Source organism: Paramormyrops kingsleyae, chromosome 7 (genome assembly GCF_048594095.1).
Source record: "Paramormyrops kingsleyae isolate MSU_618 chromosome 7, PKINGS_0.4, whole genome shotgun sequence".
Taxonomy (NCBI): domain Eukaryota; kingdom Metazoa; phylum Chordata; class Actinopteri; order Osteoglossiformes; family Mormyridae; genus Paramormyrops; species Paramormyrops kingsleyae.
Genome location: NC_132803.1, coordinates 24,012,567 through 24,040,494, shown reverse-complemented (window position 1 = coordinate 24,040,494; position 27,928 = coordinate 24,012,567). Strand labels below are relative to the sequence as shown.

Genomic DNA, 27,928 nt, shown 5'->3' with positions numbered 1-27,928 from the left:
TTTATGTTTATGGAATTCAAGAAACCAGTGGTTAGTTTATAAATAATGAAAGTGAAAGTAGCAGTAGCAATATCATCAATGGTAAAAATGCAAATCAAGTCATTCTTCCTTTTATTCAGAACTGTGGGAAGATGTTCTACAAACCCAGAAACTGCTTGCTCCGTCTTGCTGGAGAAATGAAGCGACACAGTGCTTGCAGTACCGAATTGAACCACTAGATGCCCGTGTTATACATAAACAACAGGTGAGTTGCAGGCCATAAGAAAGTAATGTACACAGAGCGACAGACGCAGTTGCACTGGCATGAACTTTTTTGCATCTTTATTTTTATGCATGCAAATACATTTCAGATACTGCAGTCTCCTTTTGTTTAATATTACCGTTCTGCTCCATACAGGAAAACAGACCTGTTAGTGCTAGAGCAAACATTTAACAAAAATAATCCACTCTTTTTTCTATGTGCCACATTATAACACACAAGCCAGAGGTCATCTTGCATTGTAATCCAAAATGCAAAATCAAAAACCTTCACAAGTGGTAAGTAAAAAGAAATAAATGGAATAAAAATCATTAATTTGGGCATACCCCACTTTCCTGAAAAGTTTTTTTTGTTTTAAATTATATTTATTTTTTTATATTTTATATATTTAAATATAGCTGATTATGTCATAAAAATGAGCAGTAAGTCCATCTAACGATGGTGCCAGCTGTATACAATGACGGATGTGTACCATCTTTTATTTCATTTACAATTCAATCGAACAATAGATTTGCAAAGAAAATGTCTAATACAGACGTAAAAATATTCAAACATCAGCTCCGTTACTGGTTGTACAATTGACAAACAAGCTTCTCGTCTTTCCAACCCTATCTCCAGAACAATCACAGCTAAGCAAATTTTTAAAATTTAAACAATACAAAAAGAGGACTTCTTTTATTTCCAATAAAATACTACCAGTAATAATAATTATGATATACAATAAAACATTATAAAAGCAGACAGTAAATGCTGCAAGCTAACCACGATACATGACGTGGCCACACAGTGGGCATGTGCAGAACATGTACAACGGCAGGTGTGTTGTATCACAACTACAGAATAATGTCTTCCATCGCCCAGCTAAGGGACAGCATGCACGACGTCGCCTCGGTTGGCCCAGGTCCGCATCCACAAGGACGCGGCCTGGACTCCGCCCGCGTCGGGGTGGGGATGTGTGTGACATGGCAAGATGAAGCTCTGCCTCGCTCTCTGAATGTGAGGCCTCGGGCCTGGAGCTGCAATCAGGATCAGTTTCGGTCAGACGGAGCGGCCTCGAGTTCTACCCGGTGCACTCGTGGTTCTAAACCTCCAGAGTCCTGCACAGACGTTCTGTAAACCCCATGTGTTCTATGCAACTCCACATAGCATAAACCTTTTCCAGTGTAACGAATTAAAAAAGAATAAAACTCTTCTTGCTGCACAAGGTGAATTCCGAAATTATATACACGGTATTAATTGTATGTAACATTTGCATTGGCCTTCTGTTATTGCTGAGGATGCTGTAAAAAGGAGGCTCTATCCTGAGGGTTGTAGGTACTTGGCTTTGGTAACCCCTGCAATAATCAGCTCGAACAACCAGAGGCAGAACTCTAGTCTGGATGCTCCAGTTTGCACTCAACTTGACCAATCTTCTGGTGTGAGTGGTTTTGCCTCGTTTCTTTTTTTTTTTAATTGCCTGCCTGCCTGAGGTTTTTTGTATGGCACAGAATTATACTCTGTCTAATGATACATGTAAAATCCAGACGTCAGACTAGTAATAGCAATGGTAAAACAATAGTGTGTGCTCTTAATGTTTCCACACACTGACAGAAATGAGTTATACACTTCACACCAACTCTAATTATGAACTGTATGTGTTATATGAGTAGAAGTGCTTTCGTTTCAACAGATGAGATCAGTAAGACTTACTGTAAACCTGAATACTGCAGTTAATATTTAAGAGAATTCCACAGTCCCATTTTCTTTTTCATATAAAAAATGTTTCTCATTGCAATCTATATGTTTTGTCAAAAAGACAAATTAAATCTCTCAGTACCTACCAAATTGTCTAAAACTAATATGCATTCACATAACAGCTAATACAAAGGTTAATTGAAAAAAGTGCCTGTACCTCGCCATGAAAAGGACACACAGAATCATACATATGCAAAGGATTACAGCAGAACTGCTTTGATAAAATTCCATGCACAGTCCAGAACAAATCAATAATATTTAAAATCTCAAACCATGCCTGTAAGTTTTAGCAAGAAATTTACAGCGCACATAAATGAGCTGGTAAATTCTATACAGGAGCATGTGGCCATGTATATCCTGAATAGGTAAGTCCTGGAACATCCACAGTCTCCAGGAATGTATCCAGACCACACAGCATAGCATACATGAGCTTATCTAGAGTCAGTCAACAGAGGCCTGTGGAGGATTGGTCAAGTTGGTTCTAACTTTTCCTAAGAAAGTCTACAATAAATGTTTCGCTCAGTACCTGAAAATTCAGCTTCACCTTCAGGGATCCCTAATGCCCCTCAGGAGAGGACCTCCTCCAAAATGCCACAAACACAGTCCGAGTTAAGTTATCGCTAATCCTTCTGGACATGTGTGATTGGTCTGGTCAGCGCTATGATTTCTGTGTTATGGACCATGTCAGTCAGCTAGCAAGAGAACCGCACAGAATCAGCACAAAACAAACAGGTTAACAGACCACAATTTCAAAACATGATGGAAAAAAAAGATCCTGATACAAAATATCTTGACGGACAACTTCACGGAAGTTAGAATGTTTTAAAATACAGAAAACCCAGAAAGTCAGAGCAAATTTTTCCAGAGCGTTGGGACAGGGCAGCGGTGGCCGACAGTGACACGGCCAGGGGGCAGACGAAACGAGGGCGGAAGCTATAACAACAACTATCTGGTTTTATGTGGTACACATCAGTTTCTGACAGTTTCTGCTCAGCTTCACGGCGACTCCTAGTGCAATTCCTGTCACCCAGGAGGAGCTTCACTTCACGAATATAAGCATATGCTAAGGAGGCCTAAACAAGAATTGTAACACATTCACAACAACCAAGCAGTCCCTCCTGTCAGAATGATCGCGGAATCCACTTTAATGCTGCCGGGCCGGACGCACGTAACGCACGTGACACACCGTCGTCTCTGCTTCCCAATGGAGCCTCCCCTGTCATCAAGACACACCTGCATACTTACAAGAAGCTCTGTGTGTGTGCAGCGTGTCACGAGGGCTTTTCGAGTAAAAAAAATATCCAGAACACAGATATTCAAGTTTTAAATATGGTTTTGGTACTAGTGATGTTTACAATAACCTTAGATACTTCTTGTGGCTACTGTGATAACAGACAATGCTGCCCCTACAGGAATATAGAATACACATCATGTGCAGCCTACATATACTCATAAATGTTACTCAATAACCATTTTGAAAATGAACATCAATATCGCTATAATTTAAGAATAAAATCATTACTCTTGTTCCTGTTTAATGTCAATAATGAATGCACTGTATTCAGCACAGAATCTACAGCCAGGCAGGTTATTCTCCATTAGCTGTTAGTGCAGAGCACCGTGGTTATGTCCTGCATTTTTGCACAACAGTGTAAACAAAGAACCGACGATCATAAGCAATTAGCAACCATTAAGAAACTGTGCAAAAGTAAACTGTATCAGTCTAAAAAGCATCTGCTGTTTGTTAAATAAGTGCTTTTAAGAACTTCCTCTCGACTAGCACTGAAAACGTACAAGTCGGATCAAATAAGGAACATGATCAAAAAAACAAACATAGGACGAGCCTGAAAATGGCTGACATATCTACTGAGTTGCTTAGTGGGTATAGGGGTGCTGGACTGAGGGTTCTTTCTTGGTTACACGTGTCACATCTGTCCCCTGAACATATTGTCTGCCCTAGTCAGACAGCTCCTCCCAGCCAGAGATGGAAAACGCCTGAAATGTGCAAGAATATTATGGCGCAGAAAAACATTCCTTCTTGTCAGGGCTGTAAGTATCATGGCTGCTTATGCATTTGGGCAGTTTTTCCCAATCCGGTTCTCAGGGACCCAGGTTGGGAAACACTACCAAAGAGGCACGGGGCACACACGTCCTGATGGTGGGGAGTACCTGTTCTGTTGTTGTTAAAAATTCACACAAATATGACCACTTTATGTCCAGAACACACACTTACTAGTACTGATTTAGCATGAAGAAAGTTATCTTATTTTTAAGACAACATCCATTGATGTACCCATTTTCTGAACTATAATCCAGTACAGGATTGTGGTAGTCGATCCCAGCCATGGGGCACAAAGTGGTTAATCGTTCTAGAGGAGAATGCCCATCCACTGCAGGGCACACGTGCACAAAAAGAGTGGAAATTTATCAATAAAAAAGTATTAATTCGCAAAAATGTATTCAAAAATTTCGTAGTAGATAATGATTTAGTTTTCATACATATTCATAATGCGTCATTATATTTAGATGGATCGTAGACCCATTGACTGCTCTTGATAAAGAGATAAATAACTATGTTTTTAACAGCAACAGACAAGCAAAAGAGGAACAATCTGTTCTGTGTAATATCAGAGATGTGACATGCCCCGAAAACCAGCCATGATGAACACTCCCCTAATATTCATTGCTTGGTCACGCCAAAATGCTGCAGAAACCAATCTTTTCTTAAAATTGCTACTACTGTCCCCAGAGAGGGCGCTGTTTTCCTGAACAGACAATCAACAGAAAAAAGTAATAATAATAAAACACACTATCGATGAGGAATATGATTGCAAAGCCCCGCTACTTTAAGATCAAGCCATCCAGTGTTTGAAAAGTACACCAATGGTCAGCAAAGCTCTTACAGCACTGCTAATATCATTGAGCTCTATGGTAACATCCAAGTTCTGTAGCTATTGGAAAGTGAATAGGCAAATACAGTTTTTTAAAAAACACACTCCAAGGGCCTTTTTTGTGTAACCAAATGACCCACAGTAAACGGGGAAATATGACGCATTTTTGAGAATGCAACACTACGTGCAGCCTAGACAGCACAGTCGCCGTGACACCAGAGCTGTGGGTCATCCATCCCGAGTTATACGCGAGGCCGCGTGACATCGCAGGTTGAGTCTTTGTGTGGCCCCGCCTCCCACCCCTCCCCCCAGCCCTCAGCTACCGTTGAGCAGCATCTCAGCCCCAGTGCTGGGATGGGGGACATCACCTCGCCCCGTCTTCATGACTAACTTGCTGACGCAGAGCCCAGATGAGCCATGCCTGTCGGGGGAGACAGGCTTCCTGAAACACAGAGGCAGGAGAGTGCTGTCAATCCAAAAAGGGCGGGGCAGGCTGACTGCTACGGGACCTGTCTTTTCTGTGAAAATGAGCCGGAGCTGAGCTTCACCTGAAGGCCATCTTCTTCAGCAGGTGAGCCCCCATCTTGTCTGATGAGAGCGTGTCCGGTTGGCTCCTCTGGTGCCCGTTACCGGACGCTGGACCGTCGGGGAGGTGGGTACCATGAGGGGGCGCTCTTAGCGACTCCTGAATCTGGACAAAAATAGAAAACACATTAAGTTTGGCACAAATTCTATCCTGACAACTCAAATGATGCTCAATAATCATTAAAATCAATGAAAAATCATAAACAATAACAATAAATACATAAAATTATTGGCATAAAATAATTACAAGCAATTATCCTGCTGTGTCGGGAGAAAAAATGTAAGCTGGCGTGCCCTTCAGGCATGGACTGGCGAAGGACACAAGGTCCCTCCAGGAAAATAAGGCTTGTACTGAATAAAGAAAGTAACCCGCTTGGCAGCCAGCGTTTCTGAAAGGTACTGCCTGTGCCTTTGCGGCATGTGGGCGGCTACCGAGGGAGGGGGGTCAGCGGTGTACGGCAGATAAACACGCCTACGAATCTGAGAAGAGACAGCGAGGAGTCTGGCAGAGGGGATGCACCTGGGTCTTGTCGTCCTGTGAGCTGGCCTCTTCGATATCGAGGGCGGACAGCTCCAGCTCAATGTCCCTGTCCGGCTCGCCGTCCACGCCGTCTGTACAGACGTCAGCCTGCGGAGGGAAAGGGGGGGCTAAGCTGGTCTCCCGCATGTAAGCCGACTCTCCTGCCCGCTGCACAGGCCCCTTCCCCCCCAGCACACCTGTAGAAGGTCTGTGCTCCGGTTCTCGTCGGCGCTGGAAGACTGGCGCTGGGCTCTCAGCCCGGGGACTCCCCGCTGGTCACTGCGGAAATGTGGCAAGCTGTCACAAATGTCACCTTTACGCCCGCACTTCAGTCAGTAGGCACTTACACCAACAGCCAGATGTCGCTAATGACCGGAGGCCCCTGGGCTTCAGCCCGGGGAACCCCGTGCTAAGCTGCTAATGTGGACATGGTGCATTTAATCATAAAACTCCTTATACATTCAATATAGTCGGTTGCTAAACTGTAAATAACAGCATCGACAGATTAGAAGACTGTAGGATAAAGACTCACGCACATTATCAACATGCATCAACAAGAATAACAAGCAGACTTCAACAGGAACAGGCCTCTCAACTCTACTCGCTGGGAGAGAGCAGCCCTTCAAGGCTCAGCCTGTTACTGATGTTACAGGTGTGAAGCAAAGAGGCAGGTGAGAGCAGAGCCGCACGCGGCTGCAGGGGAACGGGCCTCGTACCTGTCGAGGAAGCTGGAGTGGCAGGGGGGGTCGGAGCCCTGGGAGCTCCACCTGTAGTCGCTGTGACTGATGTAGGAGCCGTAATCTGCAAAGAAAGGCTGTAGCTAGCATCCTCACCGAAGGCGCAGTAACGCAGCGGCAGCTTATCGGGGGGGAACCTTAACGCGAAACCACGGGCGAAGATGAAAGCACGCATTTTGTTTATATTCAAACCCCAATTCTTCTGCAAGAAAAGAGGATTTATCATTCACAACTGCGACTTTGAGCTTTTTGTCCCCCTGCTGGAATGGAAATCCGGGAGATATGAGGGATTTGCTTTCACTTTATGTGCATAAAAATATTCCATAATTAAAATTAGCCCCAAAGAATGGGGCCTTTCATTTTAACGGTGCATTTAGGTGTGATGCCTCTCTGTATAATGTAGGAAATACTGACACGTCCTGTCAGGTCAGGAGTGACGCAATAATAGAGTGAGGAAATCAGCGCATGGAATCATCTGTGCCCTACATAAGGGCCCCAGCCGGAGAAGCTCCCCACCTCGGAAGCTGATGGGAGTGGTGGTGGCCCCGCCCCGGGAGGCTGTGGCCTGCACGGGCTCGGTGGTGTGGTACTCCGTGCGGGAGGCCCGTGAGATGGCACCCCACTTGGAGATGATGGGCCCTTCTCCAAACGGGATGATGGGGTCCTCTTCCTTGGGCCTGCGGTAGCCAGAGGGCTCTGGGCCGCGCAGTCTCCGCTTCACGCCGCAGCCTTCCAGGTCCTGCTGGACAGCGGGTCACATCACACCTTATAAATCCTACATTCCTAATTACATCCATCCATCCATTCACCCATCCATCTTCCAACCAGACAGGCAGCGGGGAAGCCTGGTGCCTATCCTAGGCAGTACGGGGCACAAGGATGCCCATCCATAACCGATAAATAATAATAATGCATTTCCAGTCTAATACAAATATAAATGTTATGTTTCTATCTATTCCTGAGATTTAAAGAAACCGTAGTTTTTAGATGAATATCTGTGAATGTACTGAGAAGCTCAGCATTGTGTTCAAATAAAATGTATTATATTGCACCTGTAATCAGTATGAACTAATAACTGTAGAGTTAACCCCCTGGGCCCTGAGGCCTTTTTTCCACTTTCGAGGTAGTCTGACATGCCTTGACATTTTAAAATATTTCACCTATCTAAAAAACATTTATCCCAAAGTGATACATTTGCTTTTATTCAGCACCAATAATCTGAGACCTCTTAGAATGTTATTATTCTATTTTTTGTTAAAATCAACTTTAAACATATACTTTTCAAAAACCTATTTTCAGACATGCTGAGAAATTGTAAAAAATCACATTATAGACATTTCTAGGTAAGACTTTTGAGCTCTGAAGCTTATAGACACAGGGGTTGGCTACACATAGGTGAAAGTGACATTCAGAAATTTTATATGGTTTGATTACTAAAGTGTTAGAACTTTGGAGTGACACTCTTTTTCTCAAAGTCAGTGGTCTTCACAATGAATATTGATGAGATAGGTGTCCTCACACCTGTAGTAGTTTGCATACTGTCAATGGCCCATCAGTCTGGAATGTCACTGCACCCCACACCCATCACTTTGGAAAGGCAGTTTGAAACGCAAGAAAAGTAGCAACAATAAAATCCCTTTCACAGTTTATTGATAGATGGAATGAAAAATGAAAAACTGTGACTATATAAATATAGAAAGCGATAAATATGATGCAGTGACTATTATTGACGCTCTGGGGACGAGGGCATCATCGACCGCGTATCTTTCTTGTGTATTTCAGTTTATATCTCGCTGAAATCATTATGTAAAATCATGAAAAAAACACTGACTAAATCCGTTATCTGTCTTCTTTTCAAAACTTCCATTGTCAGAAGTATTAAAGTTTTTAAAATTAGGTTAAATAGGCAAAAAAGCAAATCGTGTCACCTTTCTTGGTTTTACTTGCGTCGGGAGCGTTTAGGACCGCTCTCAGCGTAAGATCGCTATTCACGTTCTAAATACGCTGCGTTTGAATCGGCGACCACGTGATTGCAGGCACACAGGCTTAGCCCACTGAGCTATGAACACAGGTATGAGCTTCGCTGCTGAAAGTGGCAACACTGGCGCAAAGCTTCAGCGGCAGAGACGTATCCGTGTGCTATATTGTAGCCGATCAGTGTAAACACTACCCAGACATGTGCTCTTGTTTATTTCGGTCACAATGGGCGTATTCACATATTTCTTTACCCAATACTAACTGTCAGATTATCATGTTATTATCATGCGAATAGCGCGATTTGCAAGTGGGTGGGCGATCAGAGCCGCTTCGAGACGCAGACGCTTAAGTCAGTCACTCTTGTTCTTTCAATTCGTATCACGAAGCTGTAAAAATATATTTCGTTTCTACCTATATATATTTGAAAAGTAGACCGTCTAAGGTTTCTGAGAGTATTTTTTAAATGTGTATATGACAAAAACTCGCGGAGTTATTTAAATGGTTTTGCGAAATTTCTGTCAGATCCCGCCGGCGGGATCGCCGGTCCCAAGGGGTTAAAGATAAATGTTTGTGTCTTGGAAAGCGTTTAAATGTTAATTACTAGGCCTTTTTAATGCATCATGTGTCAGCTGCCAAAATGATGCATTTCTTCAGGTTGAATGCAAGGTTTTGTGAGTATGGCTGTAAAGGTACTGGGAATTAGAGCAGTGTCCGCGACCCATAAAAGACCCAAAGGGCCCCAGCCGGGAGATATCCGGGAAACAGTTCAGGAGATGTCCGGGAAACAGTTCAGGAGATGTCCGGTTTCATAAACCACTCACCGGCAGCTCAGAGGCATTTGTCGCCATGACGCCGTGCAGGTCTGACTCCGCGGTACTGATGCAGGTGCTGATGGTACCACAGGACCAGGGTGAGTACTGGCTCAGGCTCTCCTTGCATCCCACACAGTCTTTTCCCACGCTTTCTGAGAGCTGGGAGATGGGAAGACCGGCAGGGGTTGGGGGGGTCAGGCATGGGATGCTCTATTTTTCTTACTCACTCCCACAGATGTTCATGCTGCCCTGGAGACAGCTTCGACCAATCACATTTATTTAAAGCATGTCCAAGAACTGGGGAAGCGTGGGAGAAAGCCCACTCAATCACATGACCAGGTTATACCCAGATATGTGACAGGTTAACAACCTAATGGCCTTCCTCACACGCTGCTGTCATTTCCAGTAAACATACAAGAAAGGAAACAGGAAACAAATGATACGAGTATCTAGCTACTTCTTGAACATGTTTTGCGTACATTTTTTTCACTGGTAAGTTACTACTTTTAGGAGTCTTTGGAAGGCAAGCACCAGTAAATATATTTGCTTTACCCTGGAAATTTCCCTATGAGAAGATGTATACGAGTAGAAATTGTGACAAACTAATAAGTCAGACTAATTTCTAGAATAATTTAATACACAACAAAAAAATTTTTTTTTTTTTAATTAAATATTTTATCTGCCTGATGAGGCAAACTAATAATTTTGTAACTTAGAAACATTAAATACAGAATGCTAAATAAATTGTTTATCGTGGCCAATGAAGACTATATGGGAAGGAAAGACAGAAGCCTGCCATGTATATAGAGAAAGATGGCCGAGCACACCTCCCGTGTGAAGTCGACCGTGAAGAGTGGCGAGGACGAGGACGGCCCGGGTCCGTGCTGTGAGGCCCACTGCTCAGGCTTGCGGCGGACCAGCTCCTCGTACCCGAGGGCTACCCTGTTGTAGGAGTCCTACGCAGGACAATAAAAAAAAAAAAACACCACCACTGACACGACTTCGCAGAAGTTTTACATTCCATTACAAATTCTCGGCTAATAAAACTGTCAAGTCTATAAATATTCTACTTCCAGTTAGTCTAGTACCTCTCTGCGCTCAGGAGGCCATAATGCACTTAAAGACAGCGAATACCGCAGGCTGAGAATACAAAAAGTACAGTAATCAGCCCTCCACATTTTACATGATGATGGGGAGTCACATTCACAGGAGTCTCCAACGCCTGGGATACTACCGTTTTGAGCTTGTCAATATGTCACAGAAAGGCTGTAATGACCGTCAGCAGTAAACACAAGAGGCTATTCCCGGCCCCCGTGTAGCTGCCCGAGGGCATGCCTGTAACTGGAGTCAAATTTTTACAAGGATGAGTCACATGCTAAAATGGGTGTGGTCAACGATTCCCACAACAAGAGGGGGTCAACAAATAGCAGTAGAATGAGCACTGCTTCTTTGAAAGAAAGAGTTGATGGGGCTGCACTGGCATTTTCGGGGGAGCTTGTACAGGTCCTCAGTGGGATATTGAGGGGATGTAGAGCAGTCAGCCCCTGCAGTGTGGATTTCTGCTCCCCAGCAGTGCAGTATAGGTTAGGGTTAGGGTAAGGCTTAGGGACAGTCTTATAAGTGGAGCACTTACCCTCTGCAGTGTGGCTTTCTGCTCCCCAGCAGTGCAGTATAGGTTAGGGTTAGGGTAAGGCTTAGGGACAGCCTTGTAAGTGGAGCACTTACCCTCTGCAGTGTGGATTTCTGCTCCCCAGCAGTGCAGTATGGGTTAGGGTAAGGCTTAGGGACAGTCTTATAAGTGGAGCACTTACCCTCTGCAGTGTGGCTTTCTGCTCCCCAGCAGTGCAGTATAGGTTAGGGTAAGGCTTAGGGACAGCCTTGTAAGTGGAGCACTTACCCTCTGCAGTGTGGATTTCTGCTCCCCAGCAGTGCAGTATAGGTTAGGGTTAGGGTAAGGCTTAGGGACAGCCTTGTAAGTGGAGCACTTACCCTCTGCAGTGTGGATTTCTGCTCCCCAGCAGTGCAGTATAGGTTAGGGTTAGGGTAAGGCTTAGGGACAGCCTTGTAAGTGGAGCACTTACCCTCTGCAGTGTGGATTTCTGCTCCCCAGCAGTGCAGTATAGGTTAGGGTTAGGGTAAGGCTTAGGGACAGCCTTGTAAGTGGAGCACTTACCCTCTGCAGTGTGGATTTCTGCTCCCCAGCAGTGCAGTATAGGTTAGGGTTAGGGTAAGGCTTAGGGATAGTCTTATAAGTGGAGCACTTGCCCTCTGCAGTGTGGCTTTCTGCTCCCCAGCAGTGCAGTATAGGTTAGGGTTAGGGTAAGGCTTAGGGACAGCCTTATGTGGAGCACTTACCCTCTGCAGTGTGGCTCTTTGCTCCCCGGCGGCACAGTAAGGCCCGTCCAGTGAGTTGAAGCGCTCCCTCAGAGGCGGCTGGTACACGGACGAGTGCAGCACCTCAGGGGGCAGGGAATTGCTGCGAGCGTCCTCCCGGTGGTACATCTGCGGCCGCCAGAGGCGGCGGCTGTCGTACACGGGGGCATAGATGCCGTGTGCTGGCGCCAGCTGGCCGTACTGTGGGGCGGGGCCGTAGGGGGGCGGCCTCTCCCGCAAGGAGAAGGATGGGGGCTGCTCAGGGTATCCAGCCACGGCCGGGGGCAGCGAGGACTCGGGCACGTTGCTGGAGCGCAGGAAGCGGGTGACACACGGTTTCGGCGGGGGCACTGCGGAGGCATAGTAATTACCTGGAATGATGGAGGACAACAGTGCGTTACTGCCATACTTATCAACAACTCCAACCAATCACATGCTCAAGGCAGGGCAAATGCCAACCAACCACAGATTTTTCACTGTAAACAGCACGTGAGTAAGCCAAAAATTGTTTTGAATCTCCCAGCCCCCACAGTACATCTGGGCTTGCTGAAACTATTATCCTAAAGTTCCTGATGACCTTCATGTATTGCTAACACTGTTCTTGCCAATATTCCTCAGTGTTCCAAGAAAATTCACACCTTAGGTCACAAGAGTCACATGCATCGGATCACTGCAGTTCCATCAAACCTAAAGACGCTTGTTATTACGTCTGTGCTTCTCCACTACTCATACAAACAGAGACAGGCCAAATGATTTAAGCGGTCGGACTTACTGGATGGGGGGTATGACGGTGTATCAAAAGATGTCCTCTGTTCCTGGTAATAAATGTCCGACTGCGGAGGGTACAGGGGGCCCCTGAGGATGTAGGGCCCATGTTTGGGGTGTGGAGAGCTGCTGTCCGCTGTGGAGCCTGGGGCATGAGGTGAGGTAGCTGAGATGTGATTGACGGGTGTCTTCGGAGGAGATACAGTCTTCCTGGAATGGGACAGCACAAGAGGAGGGACATCAACCAAGAGGGACGCAAGGCGTCATGCACTGAGGCTGTAAGGCCAAGCTGGGTCCTGAGCACTTCTGTGAAAAGGTACATCTTAAGGTCTCAGGGACATAAGGTCTCTACTGGGGATTGGACCCTGAGCTACTGCACAGCCACATCTCTCTCTCCTCCCCTCTGACAAACGATGAAAGATCTTAAGCAGTCAGTCCACAAGTATCAGTGAGTCAGGCTCCTCCACAACAGAGCTAATTACTCAGCACATCCTGCTGGAAGTCATGCTCTGACACTCTACTCCCCAGGCTGTACTGCTAATGCACTTCACACACATATATATATGACAAGCGTTTGTTTATCTAAGACAGTGTTTTCCAATCTGGTCCTTGTGGACCCACCGACAGTCCACGTTTTTGCTCTACCGGGAGCTGTGAGGAAGCAAAATGTGGACTGTCTGTGGGTCCCCAAGAACTGGGTTGAGAAACACTGGTCTAAGGTGCTGTTATTTCCTATTATTACATGGCTCTCTGGAATGCTTGATTCTGATTGGTCAGTTGAGACATTTGCAGGTTCGTTCTTTTCAAATAATAACCGCTTCAAAGTAGTAACGCATAGCCGGTACTACTTGTATGTTTAAAATCCCTCCGCGCCAACAAAGATTAGCGTTTAAAAATGTTAATTTAAAACAAATATGCCAATAAAATGTTTCAAATTCATATTCATGTCCAGTTTTTTTCCTTATGTGGCAAGTAGCCGTGTAATAAGCGGGATAATGTACAGGCAGCCGGTAGTTATCGTGAAATAAGCCCCTTCAGTGTGATACAAGACGCTCCGCTTCGCGTCGGGTCCTAATCACACTGTAGGGGCTTATTTCTGCGATAACTACCGGCTGCCTGTACATTATCCCTTACTTAATTCTTATTTATTATTATGTATCATAAATTGTTATACTGACCGTCTTATATACATATGGTACTTTGTTCTACGGTACTAAGTAAACAAGTTTCACTGTACTATTTACTTACTACATACTTATTTTGTACATTGTACATGACAATAAAAACACCCAGACCTTTGAACCTTAGTGGCCTCTCCCTGTTGCCTAGCCCAATGCGGACAGGACCTAGCAGCCACACAAAACCTCACACACTTCCTCATTCCCTCATTTCTGTCAATCAGATCTAAGTCTCTTCTGAAGATTTTCAGAGCCCGGTGGGCTTCCAGTTGGCCTGGTTCGACTTACACTATTACTGTTTTTATCTGTCATTTTCAGCATTACTTTCTGCTGTCTGTTAATTTTTTCATGTCCATTTACACATAGTGTTGCTGGAACGCATGAGCTGCTCATATACAGTCATGCTGGACTCTTACTACAAAACCATAAGCATAACTGAATGGATGGCCTGCATAGAACACTGTGCTAAACTCTGTTCATGTAAAGTTATAAAAACTAGGAGGGGCCAATCCACATTTTCTCATTTCTGATCCGATTCCGATACACAACCACCAATACCGATACAAGAGCTATTTTACTTTAATATTTTAATATATAAAATATATATAATATATATTTATACTTTATATATTATTGTTAATATTTTGAAACTAGCAAATACAGATGAAAAAATGTATGCCAAAAAATCTTTAATCAGGCCACCTCATTTGTTCATCTTTTTGAGGCATTTTACAGTTCAATTTGAATATCTTCCAAGCGAGGATATGCAAGTGGCAAATGCTTAAAATGCCCCACAATTTTTCTCCCACTGGGAACAGTGTTACTTACACTTCGCTGCTTTCGCAGCCCCTCGTGTATCACAAGCTAGTGACTCCCAAATCATCCATAGCCTTTTTCATATTACTCGCGTTGTCTCGCACGAGCGTGTGCGCTTTCTTTAGTGGGATTTTCCACTAAACGCTACTCTCAGAACTGTTTTTACAAAGATTGCAAATTGCTGTGCTACAAGTTTCTGTTAAAAGCATAAAATGCTTCCAGACCGTCACCCTCTTGTCTGTTGTTTTTATGCTTCTCCTGCAGCGAAGGCTATGCGCGTGACGTCACAGAAGGCGGAAGTCACCGCAGTCACACCCAGTGAGGGGCAGAAAAACTGAGTGTGTCAACGTTCAGCTTGAATGCCCCCAAAAACACAACTAAAATGGGAAAGAGCTTTCGTGCAATTGATTGTACAAATAGATTTAACACGAAATTGGAGCTGTCTTTTTAGAGACTGCCGAAAACTAAATAAGAATCGGACGTGCATCTCTAAAAAAAAAAAACAAGTCTTTATCGAGACTCTATGGTATCTATCTCACTATAATATCAAGACTATATGGTATCTATCTCACTATAATATTGAGACTCTATGGTAGATATCTCACTATAATTTCGAGACTCTATGGTAGCTTTCTCACTATAATATCAAGACTCTATGGTAGCTATCTCACTATAATATTGAGACTCTATGGTAACTATCTCACTATAATTTCGAGACTCTAAGGTAGCTATCTCACTATAATATCAAGACTCTATGGTAGCTATCTCACTATAATATTGAGACTCTATGGTAGCTATCTCACTATAATATTGAGACTCTATGGCGGCTGGCTTACTGCTCGCTCTGGCTGGAAGTGGGGCCACTGGGACCAGCCGCTCCATTGGATCCATTCCGGACCGTCCTCTTCTGTTCATCCAGAGTCTCCCCACCCCGAGGGATGAGCTGGGGAGGGGCTGTGCCCTCCATCAGTGACACTCCTTTCTCCGCGCTCTCTGAGTCCCCTGGAGAAACCCCCCCTGCAGGGGTACTCGTCACACTGCCCCCCCCTTTGCCTAAAGGCGTCTGGGCGGATGGGAAGTTTCTGCCAGTGTTGCTGATCTTCTTGTTCCTCATCCTGAACCTGGCACATCGGCGGGGAGAGAGGGGAACCGCGTGTTAGAGGCTGGGGTGCAAGGCTGTGCACGAGCTACCCGTGCTTCAGAGCATCTCTGCACCCACTCACTTCTCAAGCTCGTCCTGGGAGTGGGCGAAGGTGCAGTTGGTCCCCCGGGGACAGCCACCCTGCATGCGCAGGTCGCGGCACATGCTCGTCTTGTACTTGCTGTTTGGTTGCGGCTGGGAGGAGAACAATATAGTGACAGACGGCTGCAGTGTCGCATGCTGCATTGTTTCCGATAATCTCATATTGGGTTGCGCCGCTCGGTCTCGTGGGGACACACTCGGAGGCGGCGGCTACCTGTGGGGTTTCGTGGCTCTTCTTGCTGAAGTTCTGGATGAAGTCTACCAGGCCGTGGACCACCACCTTCACAGCCAGCATCACCTTCTCCAGCTGGTCCCACGTCGGGGAGGCGGCATCTTTAGAGCCAGAGCGTACACAGGAACGAAAGGTCACCTCTCAGTGAATTACAGGGAGACAAGCTTTTTCCACACCCAGCTGCCGCTGAAGGTCTTTTCCACTGAAGTCAGAACATCCGAGATGTTACCTGGATTGTGATCGATGTTAGCCAAGAGCTCCAGCTGAGGTCTTAAGCTGTTCAAGTTGGCTGGATCTCCCGTCCTCTGAAGAACAATGGTCAGCTCCTGGACGCTTTTTGCAAAGGATTCTGGGGACTGGAGCTTAAATGGAGCAAAGCAAAAACAATTCAGTACAATTAATACATTCAGTTATAGCCACTGTGACATGAGATTGAAGTCCACAGAAGGAATGACTGGGGACAGCACGTGTCAAACATGACAGCATATGGAAGTTATGTCAGTTTTATCGTTTTTATAGTAACTATTCAGAAGATACCCACAGAGAAAACAGACTGTTATTTATGTGTGAGGTTCTGAAATTACAGCATAAAAGAAATTGTTTTTTGGGATCCGGTGTCCTGAATGTATAGAAATCAAGGCATTTACTCTATGGTAGGAGTCGGCAACCTTATTAAAGCAAAGAGCCATTTCATCCTAAATGTTTGACCCAAGATTTACAAAGAGCCACAATGAGTAGAGAAGGGAGTTTGAGATACGATTTTTTAATGCAACATCGGTATATATGCATTTAACATAAAAACGTAACTTCAAAACGGGGGGGGGGGAGCGTCTCAGTTTTAAATCACTTGGACGCGTAACAGTGCAAAGGTGACTGATATTACAACACTGATCAGTTCTGTAGCGATAGTCTTCACCTTCACCCCTCCTTTCTTGAGTAAAGTCCGTTCGGCTCTGCAGTCGTTTGGCCTTCACTCTCCACTTCACTACTGTAACTGTGCTGACTGAGCAGTGCAAAACTCACTACTCCAAACTCAGCCGGCTATAATATGGAAATCAGACAAAATTTAATGATCTTTTCGAAGACCTGGGAAGGCGTGGTGACGATTTACTACAAAAAGTATATGAAAGAATTAGGAATCCCAATAAACGCTGAAGCGTGCATCCAATCTCAGGTACTGTAGAAAACTCCGGAAAGCATATCATTTGACCGTAGACATAGTCTCTTTGAAGAGATTTACTTTGAGGAAGATGTAGATGATGTAGTTAAGATGTCACAGAGGTGCGCGACGGAATGCCTAATTCACAGCTAAAGAAATATCTAAATGAAAAATAATACAGTATTAACCCATAAATAATGTATGTTTACAAAAGTATTATCAAATAATTTGTTAAGATGTGAAAATGTGAATGCGTCTATCATTCTTAGAAGAGCCGCATGTGGCTCATGAGCCGCAGGTTGCTGACCCCTAGCCTATGGGATCGAGGAAGAGGCTCAGACCTTGTCGATGATGGACTGCATGTGGGACTTGTGCACGAGGTCGCCGTAGAGCAGCGAGGACCACTGCTCGGGCGAGATGCGCAGGCCTGCCTCCATGGCAATGTGGACGATCTGGGCGTCGTGCTCCCGCCGTAGTGCCTCGTATGTGCGGAACTCCTCCTTCAACTGCATGAGGGATGAGTCCTCATCGCGCTTGGTCACCTAGGAGGGCAGCACGGCCCGCAAGTGTGCGTTAGCGCACCTCAATCATAAACTCATAACTGATCTAAAAGTGCTTCGCAGGTGTCCTCAGACAATGAAAACTCAGGTCAAATCAGGTGTGAGAACCAGTGTCCTCCCACTCAGAATCTGCCCTATGAGTGATCATCATTAGACACCAACTTATTACAGATGCAGAGATGAATTCCATCACTAATTTTTGATTTGCCAATGGAAAGAAACCTCATAGCATCCTGATTCTAAATCTTTTTCAATCACTGTGGCCCTTGGTATGTGCATAGAGTGTCCCGACCCCTTCCCCCTCAATGGCATGTGTTGTACACACACCCACTTGGTGACCCTTCAGAAGCTGCCCTGCAGTAGTTGTCCACAGGAGGGCTGGGTTTAAAAAATCGATTCCTGATCTTCATTTGCATAATCCAATATTGATTCATAAAATCCTGAGATCGATTTTTTAATATATGCCTTTTACAGCCTGTAGCCTTTTCCCGTGGAGGTGGAGAAGAAATTTACTCAAAATAAACTACAGGCAAACAGAACTCATTATTATCTACCAATAGAGTTTGTCAAATAAGTTGGCAGTGTTTCCACGAGTTGTGTCAACAGCCACAAATCAGTGTCGACAAATGAAATGTGATTACAGGGCTTTAGATAACGGATGTAAAATTTTGTCCAGACGCTAGCTTTTGGGTATTATATGGACCTCTACTTATGCCCACAATCTGATAAGCAAATTAGGAATATGGCTGAAATATTAATGAGAGGCATATTGTGATGCCCAAAAGTGAGTAAATTCAGCATATCCTTATGTTTAATAAACATGTCGGACATTAAACTGCAAAAAGTACCACTGCACCACCGACGCCTTTTTACCTTGTTTATCCACAATATCTGAAGTGAATCGATTCGGGAAATCAGTAGCTATACCCAGCCCTAGTCCACAGACCATGGAACCCTAGTTACTGAAGAGCTCCACATGCACCTAACCCTCCAGACGCAGGGAGACACGGGGAGCACAGCCTAAGCCCGAAACAGCCCAGGTGTTAGGCAGAGCAGCCCCTTCTGCTGGAGTAACACATGGCTGGGCCTTGCAGCTGTGCGATCTGCTGCATCTGACCAAATATAGCGCACTGGGACACTCTGGGAAAACAGCCTGGATTCCTATCCCGCTACCCATGCCAGGCTAAGTTAAGCAAGTTAATGCATCATTTATCAGTACTAACACCTTCATTACTATTAATTTTCTCTTTCTGAGTGGAAGCTCAAATAATGCACTTAAAAACTACTAGTTACCATGCAAATCACAAACAAGTCATCTGATATTTTTCATATGTACTTCTCAGTCATAAACTCTGATGGTACAGCATTCCAGTTTTCCTTCTACTTGTGAAGGAATAAACATTGTATAAAAGTCTGATTTTTCCCAGTCAACTAATACCAGAAGTTCCCTTTTGAACTCCTAAAATTTGAAAGTGTTACCTTCCATATTCCAATATTTTTCATTTTATATTTACTGTATGTTAAGTGTATGTTCTTCTGAAAACACAAGTGGTCTCCTTTTGATGAGAACAGTGGTGGGTGATATAACGATATTTTATTGTGACCGGTTGCAACTGTATCCACAATAAGCATTTCAGTGATTGCAAGAATTGTGATACTGCCCTACTTGACACTATTATTATAATAACAGAACAAACCAGGAAGCACCTATAACATCATATAACATATAACAATGTCTGTGTGTGCAACAGTACAACAACAAAAACAAATCTAAGTGAAAGAAAAGCTATGTCAGCCTGCACAACAAAAGCACTGTCCATGTTTCTCACTTTTTGACAATTTTCTGTCTCAGTGGATCTCAAGTTAGTAACTAGATCTTACTAAACTGGTTAGAAAAAAAGAAGAAAATAAAAAAACAAATTAAACTTAATGTACTCATTCAAGCTGAGAAAAGACTAATTTTTTACAGTTTTACAGAATTGCTGGTTAATTGGTTTAATGGTTAATGCATTCCTGTTTGGTTGGTTTGAAAACGGATCATGATCTGTATCATGGAATGTGATTCTAACCAACATTATCAGGATATGACATTGCAGCCCACCCCTCGCTGAGAGCTTGCCTCACCTTGAAACAGGACGCCCGGTAGAGCAGCTGGACCACATGGCCGATGCTGGTTTTGGAGGCTTGGGGGAAACGGGCCCCAAGCTTCTGAACCACGAACAGGACCAGCACCTTCCTGGACAGGGCCGAGCCGTCTTCCAGAGCCAGCAGCACCAGTTTCAGGGCGTCCTCCTGCATGGCTGATGCAGACACAGGACATACATACTCGGAACGGTAACTACGGCAACCAGCACAGATACATACACTGAATTTATTCAGTTCAAAGCAGAGGAAGGTGGCTGGGTAGCTGGAATAAACTGCCCGGTACCGCAGTACACACACGAGATTCATTCATATGAGCCACTGGTAAATCCGGCACTTTGTTAAATATAGACAGAAACTGAGACTGGCTGCTTCGCTTCCTGTCACCTGTAGCTTCTAACATTCTCAGAGCCTTGAGCACTGAACAGCTCTGCCAGTGACGTCAACACAGGACTGAGGTCACCTGCCTGTCCGGGACAGAACCAGCTGCCTGCTGAGGTCGGCGGGCTAAGCGGGTGGGTTTGGTGAGGTATGCCGAAATGCAAGCTCGCCGACCGATTATTCTATATGGACAGAAATCTGCGGCAACCAGTGGGTGGCGTGGGAGAGAGCTGGCAAACCGCTGCCTGGCGGCGCATGGACACACACGCACATGCACCGCACACAGACAGCCCACGTCGGCTCTCTTCCGCCTGCCTCACACACACGTATGTTTAGTCACTCGGACCGAGCAGACAAAAGGAAAACAACAACAGAGAAGGGGGAGGCGGGACTCACCGGGCCCCAGGAACTGGCAGCCACGCGCCCGTACCGCCGCCCACAGGTTGGCGGACAGCTGCTGGGGGTTCTGGTGCTGCAGGATGAGCTCGGTGACGGTGCGCTCGCCCAGGGAGCGGCCCGCCCGCACAGCCCGCACGCGGCCCTCCTCCTCCACCAGCTGGCAGTTCACCAGCATGACCAGCTTGCGCTGCATGGGCCGGCTGAGCGTGCTCTGGCTCAGGGTCGCCACACCTGGGCCGGGCGGGGAAGCCATTAGGGAGAGGGCAGCAGTCATATCAGCTAGTGCCAAGCAGCCACTCTCCTCTAAAAACACCAAAAACACAGAGATGTCTGCCTGCAACGTGTAAGCATGCTGGAATACTCTGCGACAAACTGGTGTCCTGTCCAGGGTGTCCCCTGCTTTGTGGCCTGCCTCCCCACAAAATTCCATGGTGGATTATGGGGGGGGGTTTAAACGATAGAAGCAGTGTTTTAATGCTGAGACAGCACCATGCTGCACATTGCATTGTTTTTCTGTAACAGGCCATAAATCAATAACCTGCGCTTCAAATCACAAGAAGAAGCTGGCAGGCAGGCAGGTTCCCACATAGTCGAGGCGGCTCCATGCATCACACTGTTTTTCTCATGTTTCTCCACTTCGAACTGTGACAAACCATAAAACAACAAAGGGCAGGAAGTACCTCCCTACCCCTGTCCGCGAGGCGAGCTTTCTGGCCAGAAGGGGGCGCCGCCATACCTTTCCCTCCACTGAGGGGCTTCAGGTAAAGCGCCAGCTCCTCCACGCACTGGCGGCACGCCTCATAGTGTTTGTTCTCGCTCACACTGCTCAGCGACACCGGCTGGCGGTCTGGCACCTGGGTAAAAATACAATGGCCGCCATGGCCTTGAGTAACTTTGAGTAACTTAGAACACCGTAAAATAATCAGATTAAAACATACACAGGCTAATAAAGTACACTTCTGAGACCATAAACAACTGCGACCATAAACCAGTGTCCCTGTATACTGTAATAATCATTTGCATATATTTGCATATATCAAGGCCCGAATCACTGCTATTGGTCCGGTGGTGATCATGTGACCAACCTTTCACACTCACCTGAGCTCCAACAAGCTGCAGCAGGGCGCAGTTGACAGGGAGCAGGTCAATGTCCGTACTAATGGCCGTCTGATCGAAGGGACAGGCCTTGCGGTGCAGCTTGTGCAGGCAGGTTTTGCAGACGGTGTGGGAGCAGCCTAGGCTGATGGGCTTGTGGCCACTCCCATCAAACTCATTGTAGCAGATGGGGCAAGAGAGGAACTCGGTCCACTGAGCCGCCTGCACCGGCATCCTGTCACCTGCTGGTGGGGGGGCTTTGCTCAAGGGGATCGCATGCCGCCACACCCGGATGGCTCACAGACAGCTGAGGGTTGGGGGAGAAGCCAGAGAGGAGACCTCCATTAATAGGCTGGAACGCATTTAGCACCACACACACGTGCCCCACTGCACTTCCTTACAGCGTTTCAGCAGCAGCTCCCTGCTATAGCACTTGCCGTGTGTTTCGTCTATTTTTGTTGCTTTACATACTGCATTATATCCCCGCAACTTAACAAGTAACAGATACCGGGCTTCCCCAAAACACAACCACATGAGGCAGCATGCGGCGCAGACCCAGTCCCCCCATGCCACCCCCAGTCACAAGGTATCCGGTGCTGAGCTGCTTCCTGCGAGGCTCGGCTTTCTCTAACTGCGTGAAGCCTTAGCTGGCGTCATGCTCTCTGAATTCACCCCTGCTTTGCCCTTCACACCTGCAGACAGGCCAAGATCACAGGCCAGCCTTCCCGAACGTGCCACAGAGCAGGCATCCGGGGTCCCGTTCTGTACACCCGCACCTCTCAACTCTCACTGTATAACTGGGTCTAGGGAGCTTGGTTTATGACTCATTTAGTTTAGGCACATGGATTATGCTACGATTGTAGTTATCTCGACAATGAAGGTATCCATAGTGATTTTCCTTTCTGGAAAAAGTGTGAGAGTCTCAGTGCATGCAGTGCACATCATATAATGCAGACTCCTGGGCAAACATTTCCTCCAACACACTAACAGACACACTCATGCAATCATCCAGGCCCTCCCTTGACTGCTCCCTGTGAACCATGTGGGGTTAGGGACAGCTTCCGTCTCAGAACAGGCCGTTTTACACACCGCACGTCACTTTGATTTACATGTGAAGCTTTCAGCCACTATAAATAGTCACGGGAACCGAAGACGGTGAGGGTTGAGGAGAGGACTGACAGGAACGGTGTGTGTGACATAGGCAGGGTCCTGTGTGCTGTTACTCTAATAACACACTCCTTACACTGTGCTATGTGCATACTGTTATTCTATTAACACACTGTTTACACTGTGTTGACTGCATAATGTTACTCTATTAAAACACTCTTTACACCATGCTACCTGTGTGCTGTTACTCTATTAACACACTCCTTACACCATGCTACCTGTGTGCTGTTACTCTATTAACACACTCCTTACACCATGCTACCTGTGTGCTGTTACTCTATTAACACACTCCTTACACCATGCTACCTGTGTGCTGTTACTCTATTAACACACTCCTTACACCATGCTACCTGTGTGCTGTTACTCTATTAACACACTCCTTACACCATGCTACCTGTGTGCTGTTACTCTATTAACACACTCCTTACACCGTGCTACCTGTGTGCTGTTACAGAAATCTATTAATCACCTTCTTTTTATAATGAGGTATTACCAAAAACGAACGTACAGTACAATGTTCTTAACTTTAATTCTCCCTCAGATAATAACAAGATCAATAACCACAGCTCACATCCCAAGATAGGATGTTTAAGCCTTTCCCATCTGTCTTGCTTCTATACAAATGAAATTGCATTAGGCACATTGTTTTCTCAAATATGAGGAATCTTTTAAACCAATAAACCTCACTTCACTCTCCATGAATTTGTTAAAATATACAGGAAAGTAATAATAAAACCTATGTAAGGCCTGGCTACTATACGCAATGGATACTGCAAGCTACATACATGAGCACAGCTTCAGTTTCACCATACAAATTGAAAAAGATCCACGAAGATGTACTGAAAAACAAATGGATGTAAGCTGAAAAAGAAAACCAAGCTTACATGTTTACACTGAATAGGAATACACTAAACCAGGAAGGGGGCAATAGATATTGCACACTATATATTTTACCAACCACCTTCATTTCTACTTCTCTAACTCAGGATTACTTAATATCATTTGATATCAACATGAAAATTGATTCGCTTGTTGCACAAATTAATCATCCCTGTTGTGCAGGGTGCCACTAAAGCAAATGGTTAAATGTCTCCAGTCGATATTACAGCAGCATGTTTGAGAGGCATGAGAAAAGCAGATCCCGTGGGAAAAGCCAATGGACATACCGTGCCGAACAGCCCGGGCATTCCAACACGGCCTGCGAGTCCCAGGCAGCTCCATGCTCATCCCGTCATTCATGATCTCACTCCGGAGTACTGAGCAAAAAAGCGGCTCACGTTTAAGGTGGCGGCTGCCTTAAACACCGAGGGTGCCAGTGACGAAACATGCGCAGAGGGAAACGTTCTGTGGCGGAAGGGCGGGCTCTGTGAGGAAGTTGGTATATGGGACACAGTCGTGCTGTAAATAACACAGTGCGAGCGTGATTCACATTCACATGGATGACCACCTGCCATTTCCTGTTATCTGACCTCTGCTAGGTGTGAAAAAAAGCGTGTACCAAATTGTACATACATTTATAAAACCACATAAAACTCTACACACATATACTGCATAGAACATGGAAATGGTTCCAGAAGGACACTCATATTTAAGAACTATTTACAGTCTTTAAAAAAATCCCAAAGCAGGCCCATTCCTACATGTATGTAACCATGCATGCTGTCGACATTTAGCCCACATACTTGTTGTGACGCCTCTCAGAAGGGTAATGTGATACGAAGCTCCTACACAGACAGGCAACACGTTCCCATAGCCTCTGCTTCCCCTGTTTGTACAAGGATACTAAACTGCGTCATTAAACCAACCAGCCCTTTGCGTTTATGTTAGGCACCCTCTGGTAAGCGATCATAAATAATATTCTTTCAGGGGAACAACAAAATTAAAGTGAGTAACACTGTGCAAGTAGCTCAGGATTATGTCAGGTCCAAACCAACGTTCAAGTGAAACAGCAATAAAATCTAATTTATTATAAGCTAGAGTGGCCCACAAGACCTTTAGACACAGACCCCTAAGATTAGGGCAATGAAGAGAAAAAGCAAAATCCCCTAACCATCTACAGTTAACAAAAAAAAAAAAAAACAGGAAGCTTTGTTCACCCTCATATGACAAGCGTAGCTGTGCTTCTGAAACAGTCCCACACTCAGAAAAAAAATTCTCAAAGGGCAACTTACACAGATGCAAATATTATACTACAATTGTCATAGTCACATGTTACTTAATCATAATTATCCAAAATTATACCACCGTAAAATTTTTTAATTCACGTGCTTTAAAGGTAATGACCAGACAACTGAGAGCTGGCTAAAGGTCATAAAAACTACATTAACACTATTTACCCATTGCATGAGCTCTGCTTAACCCTTTCTTTCAGTTTCAATTTTACAGAAAAACCAAGCAACAAACTTAGATACTGGTAACGCTGAAGGATGCGTTGCAGTCCAACTCCTTTGATACTGAGGGAACAGCGCGTCCTCACTAACAATGGCAGCAAGATGTGAACTGTGAAAAACACAAATGGGTTGGTACCACAAGACCTCAAGGCTGCCTGCACACATGACCTGGCGGCGCCACGGTGGTCCCAAGGGCATCGCCCATTTACTTGGGGCACAGAGCAGGGATGCGGGGTAAGAGTCAAAGCCCTTGTGCTCCCTGGCACCTTCTCCTGGGAAGCTCAGAGATTACAGTGAACCCCAGGTGAGCTGCTGAACATAGCTTTTCATGGTCTGACATGCAAAAGTATCCCCCACCCTGTACGACAAAAACTAAGACAGCACAAGTACCTGTTGGCTCAAAACTCATGAGGAAAAACTTAACAGTACACATAACAGCAACAGTATATGTGATTTCTAGCATTATGGGATCAGAAAACGATTATTATTCCAGGTTCACTCACAAGTGGAAGCACAACTAACATCATGTTGTCTATAATTAGGACTAACTTATAACCAAATAACTTATAACACAGCCTACCAGTTATATGCATATATACACAAAGCATTTGGCAGAGAAAAAAGCATTTTATTTCTGTAAAATGGTCACTAAGTGTGGGAGCATGTGTTCTGGTATGTAGATATCAAAGAGGATTCATTCTGTATCACACCAGCAGGCTCAATTAGCACTGGGTTAATGTAATCTAATGTATATCTGTTATCAGTGAAAGGACTAACTGTCTTTGTAACTTTGAATAAAGTAATTATTGTTCTACTTATAAATAACACAGAACCACAACCTACATGACTGCAATTACTACAACTACAAACTTTCTCTAAAACCCTACAAAAGTAGCACAATATAAAAATATAAAGAGCTGTGGGAGAATGGAGGAAAAGGTTAGTTAAAAATGTGTATTCGTCCCACAAAATTGTAATGACTATAATACTATTCACACTATATCCCAATTTGTATTTTGGTTTTATATTTACTGTACTGTTGTGGCTAGCATACAATTCATAAAAGAGGATACCAAGACATGCTATGTTGTGGAGCATGAACGAATTAAAGCTTTTTTATAAGAATCTGGAGTGAAAAACATCTTAGAAAATGGCAAAGTACCTTACTTACATATATGGCCCATGCATAGGCTTAGACATATTTCATTTACAGTAATTTTAAAATACATGAAATGTACATAATGTAATGTATATTTCAGACCAGGGAGAAAGTTGTATATGTTGCAGCAGTCATCGTGCTCACCAAAGGATAAAGTTACTTTGAATGCAGAGATCTGTGCAACATAAATGTTTTGTTACATTATTAATAACTTGTTACTGGCAACTTAAGCAACCCATACCAATGAACTCCGAACAATCTCGTGGCGCGCCTTATAAATGCAAGCGAAAGTGAAACAAAAATATTATAGTAACCGTATAAGTTGACATTAATATGAATAATTAACCTGTTAGACGCCGAATCGGTTATGCGTGGCCTAATTAGCAGGTGTTTTATTTAACGTTTAAGGTGCACTTTGCACTGTGCAGGGCCGTGTGCGTGTACCGCAGTACTGAGAGGGGCTGTAGAAACGTTTTTAAACGGGAACTTCCCTTCAAGGAAGCCTTATGGAGGCAGTTCGGATACCTCTGTAGCAAAAATCTCCACTACAGCGGTTACGGCGCTCAAAACGTCGGCTTTGCCCAAAGGCTCCCGGCTACGCAAAGCTGCCTGGCGCTGGCAACATCTCGGGAGGAATTTCTCCCCCCGCAGCGCCAAAAAGTGAACCGACTTTCTAGCGTGCCAAAGAGGCGACGTTTTCGCGAAATTTCTATCGCCCTGTCGTATCTTAGAGCCCGTTACTGATCGCGGACCCTCTGCAGGAGGAACTCCGCACTTGCTGGGGTGTTACTATACAGTACATACTCTCTCAGGCTGGAGGTGCTCAGGGCGCATCTGACAGCTGCCCCTAGCTCTTATCGATCCGCTGGTGCCTTTGATTATGTTATATAATCAGTGTCAGTCAGAAGCGTGCATCTAGGAGCATGCGACGTTGCTGGAAACCAGCGACTAAAGTCACGACTGTCAAGTCACTTACCTCAGGCACTACGGTAAGAGAGTAATATCCATCGCTTTTCTCGACTAGGAGAGGAAATGGTGAATATACTTTTTCAAAAATCAAGAACAACTTCACAGAAGCGACAAAAAGCCGCAGTTCTTTTCACGGGGCTACGTGTCATGACATGATATATACCCTGTCACGACAGTAATTTTAACGTACATATCGTTCTGATTTTAGTCGCGGCTCCGCGACGACGCGACATCTCCGCTCAGTTTCGCTCCCTCCGATTGACAGCTGGAGAGGCTCCCCGCCTCGTATCCCTCCGCCGGCACCGCGCGCTCGCTGCGCGCCGAGGCCAGATGTGCTCAAACCGCCGCGGCGGCAGCGGCGACGCGCCTTGACGCCGACACCGCG

The 27,928-nt window shown here is 45.2% G+C and overlaps 1 protein-coding gene across 6 annotated transcripts; it reads right to left on the bottom strand.

Annotated features, from left to right (window-relative positions):
- Positions 1-293: 293 nt before the first annotated feature.
- On the bottom strand, positions 294-27,928 carry rc3h2 (ring finger and CCCH-type domains 2). Of its 6 annotated transcripts, none has more exons than XM_072714571.1 (21): positions 27,551-27,928; positions 24,192-24,423; positions 21,862-22,165; positions 21,500-21,617; positions 20,761-20,994; positions 19,966-20,141; positions 17,623-17,823; positions 16,352-16,484; positions 16,105-16,223; positions 15,871-15,983; positions 15,484-15,768; positions 12,661-12,863; positions 11,871-12,238; positions 10,343-10,471; positions 9,525-9,674; positions 7,243-7,468; positions 6,706-6,790; positions 6,187-6,268; positions 5,990-6,097; positions 5,433-5,575; positions 294-5,326 (listed from the first exon to the last, which is right to left on the bottom strand). In XM_072714571.1, exons 3-21 carry the CDS (start codon positions 22,090-22,092, stop codon positions 5,200-5,202), a joined length of 3,231 nt encoding a protein of 1,076 aa, XP_072570672.1. In that variant the 5' UTR covers positions 22,093-22,165; positions 24,192-24,423; positions 27,551-27,928; the 3' UTR covers positions 294-5,199. The 6 variants fall into 6 exon arrangements, with proteins under 6 accessions (XP_072570672.1, XP_072570671.1, XP_072570670.1 ...); XM_072714570.1 differs by having other exon boundaries at positions 5,433-5,569; positions 11,871-12,259; positions 27,551-27,926; XM_072714569.1 differs by having other exon boundaries at positions 7,243-7,465; positions 11,871-12,259; positions 27,551-27,926.

Bases quoted from the DNA above. Each gene is read 5' to 3' on its own strand.
- rc3h2 (XM_023831860.2), bottom strand. From the start codon at position 22,092: ATGCCGGTGCAGGCGGCTCAGTGGACCGAGTTCCTCTCTTGCCCCATC. The intron at 16,224-16,351 runs GTAACATCTCGG...CTGGCTCTAAAG, and splicing joins TAACATCGATCACAATCCAG to ATGCCGCCTCCCCGACGTGG. The intron at 7,469-9,524 runs GTGAGTGGTTTA...CCCGCTGTCCAG, and splicing joins CAAATGCCTCTGAGCTGCCG to CAGGACCTGGAAGGCTGCGG.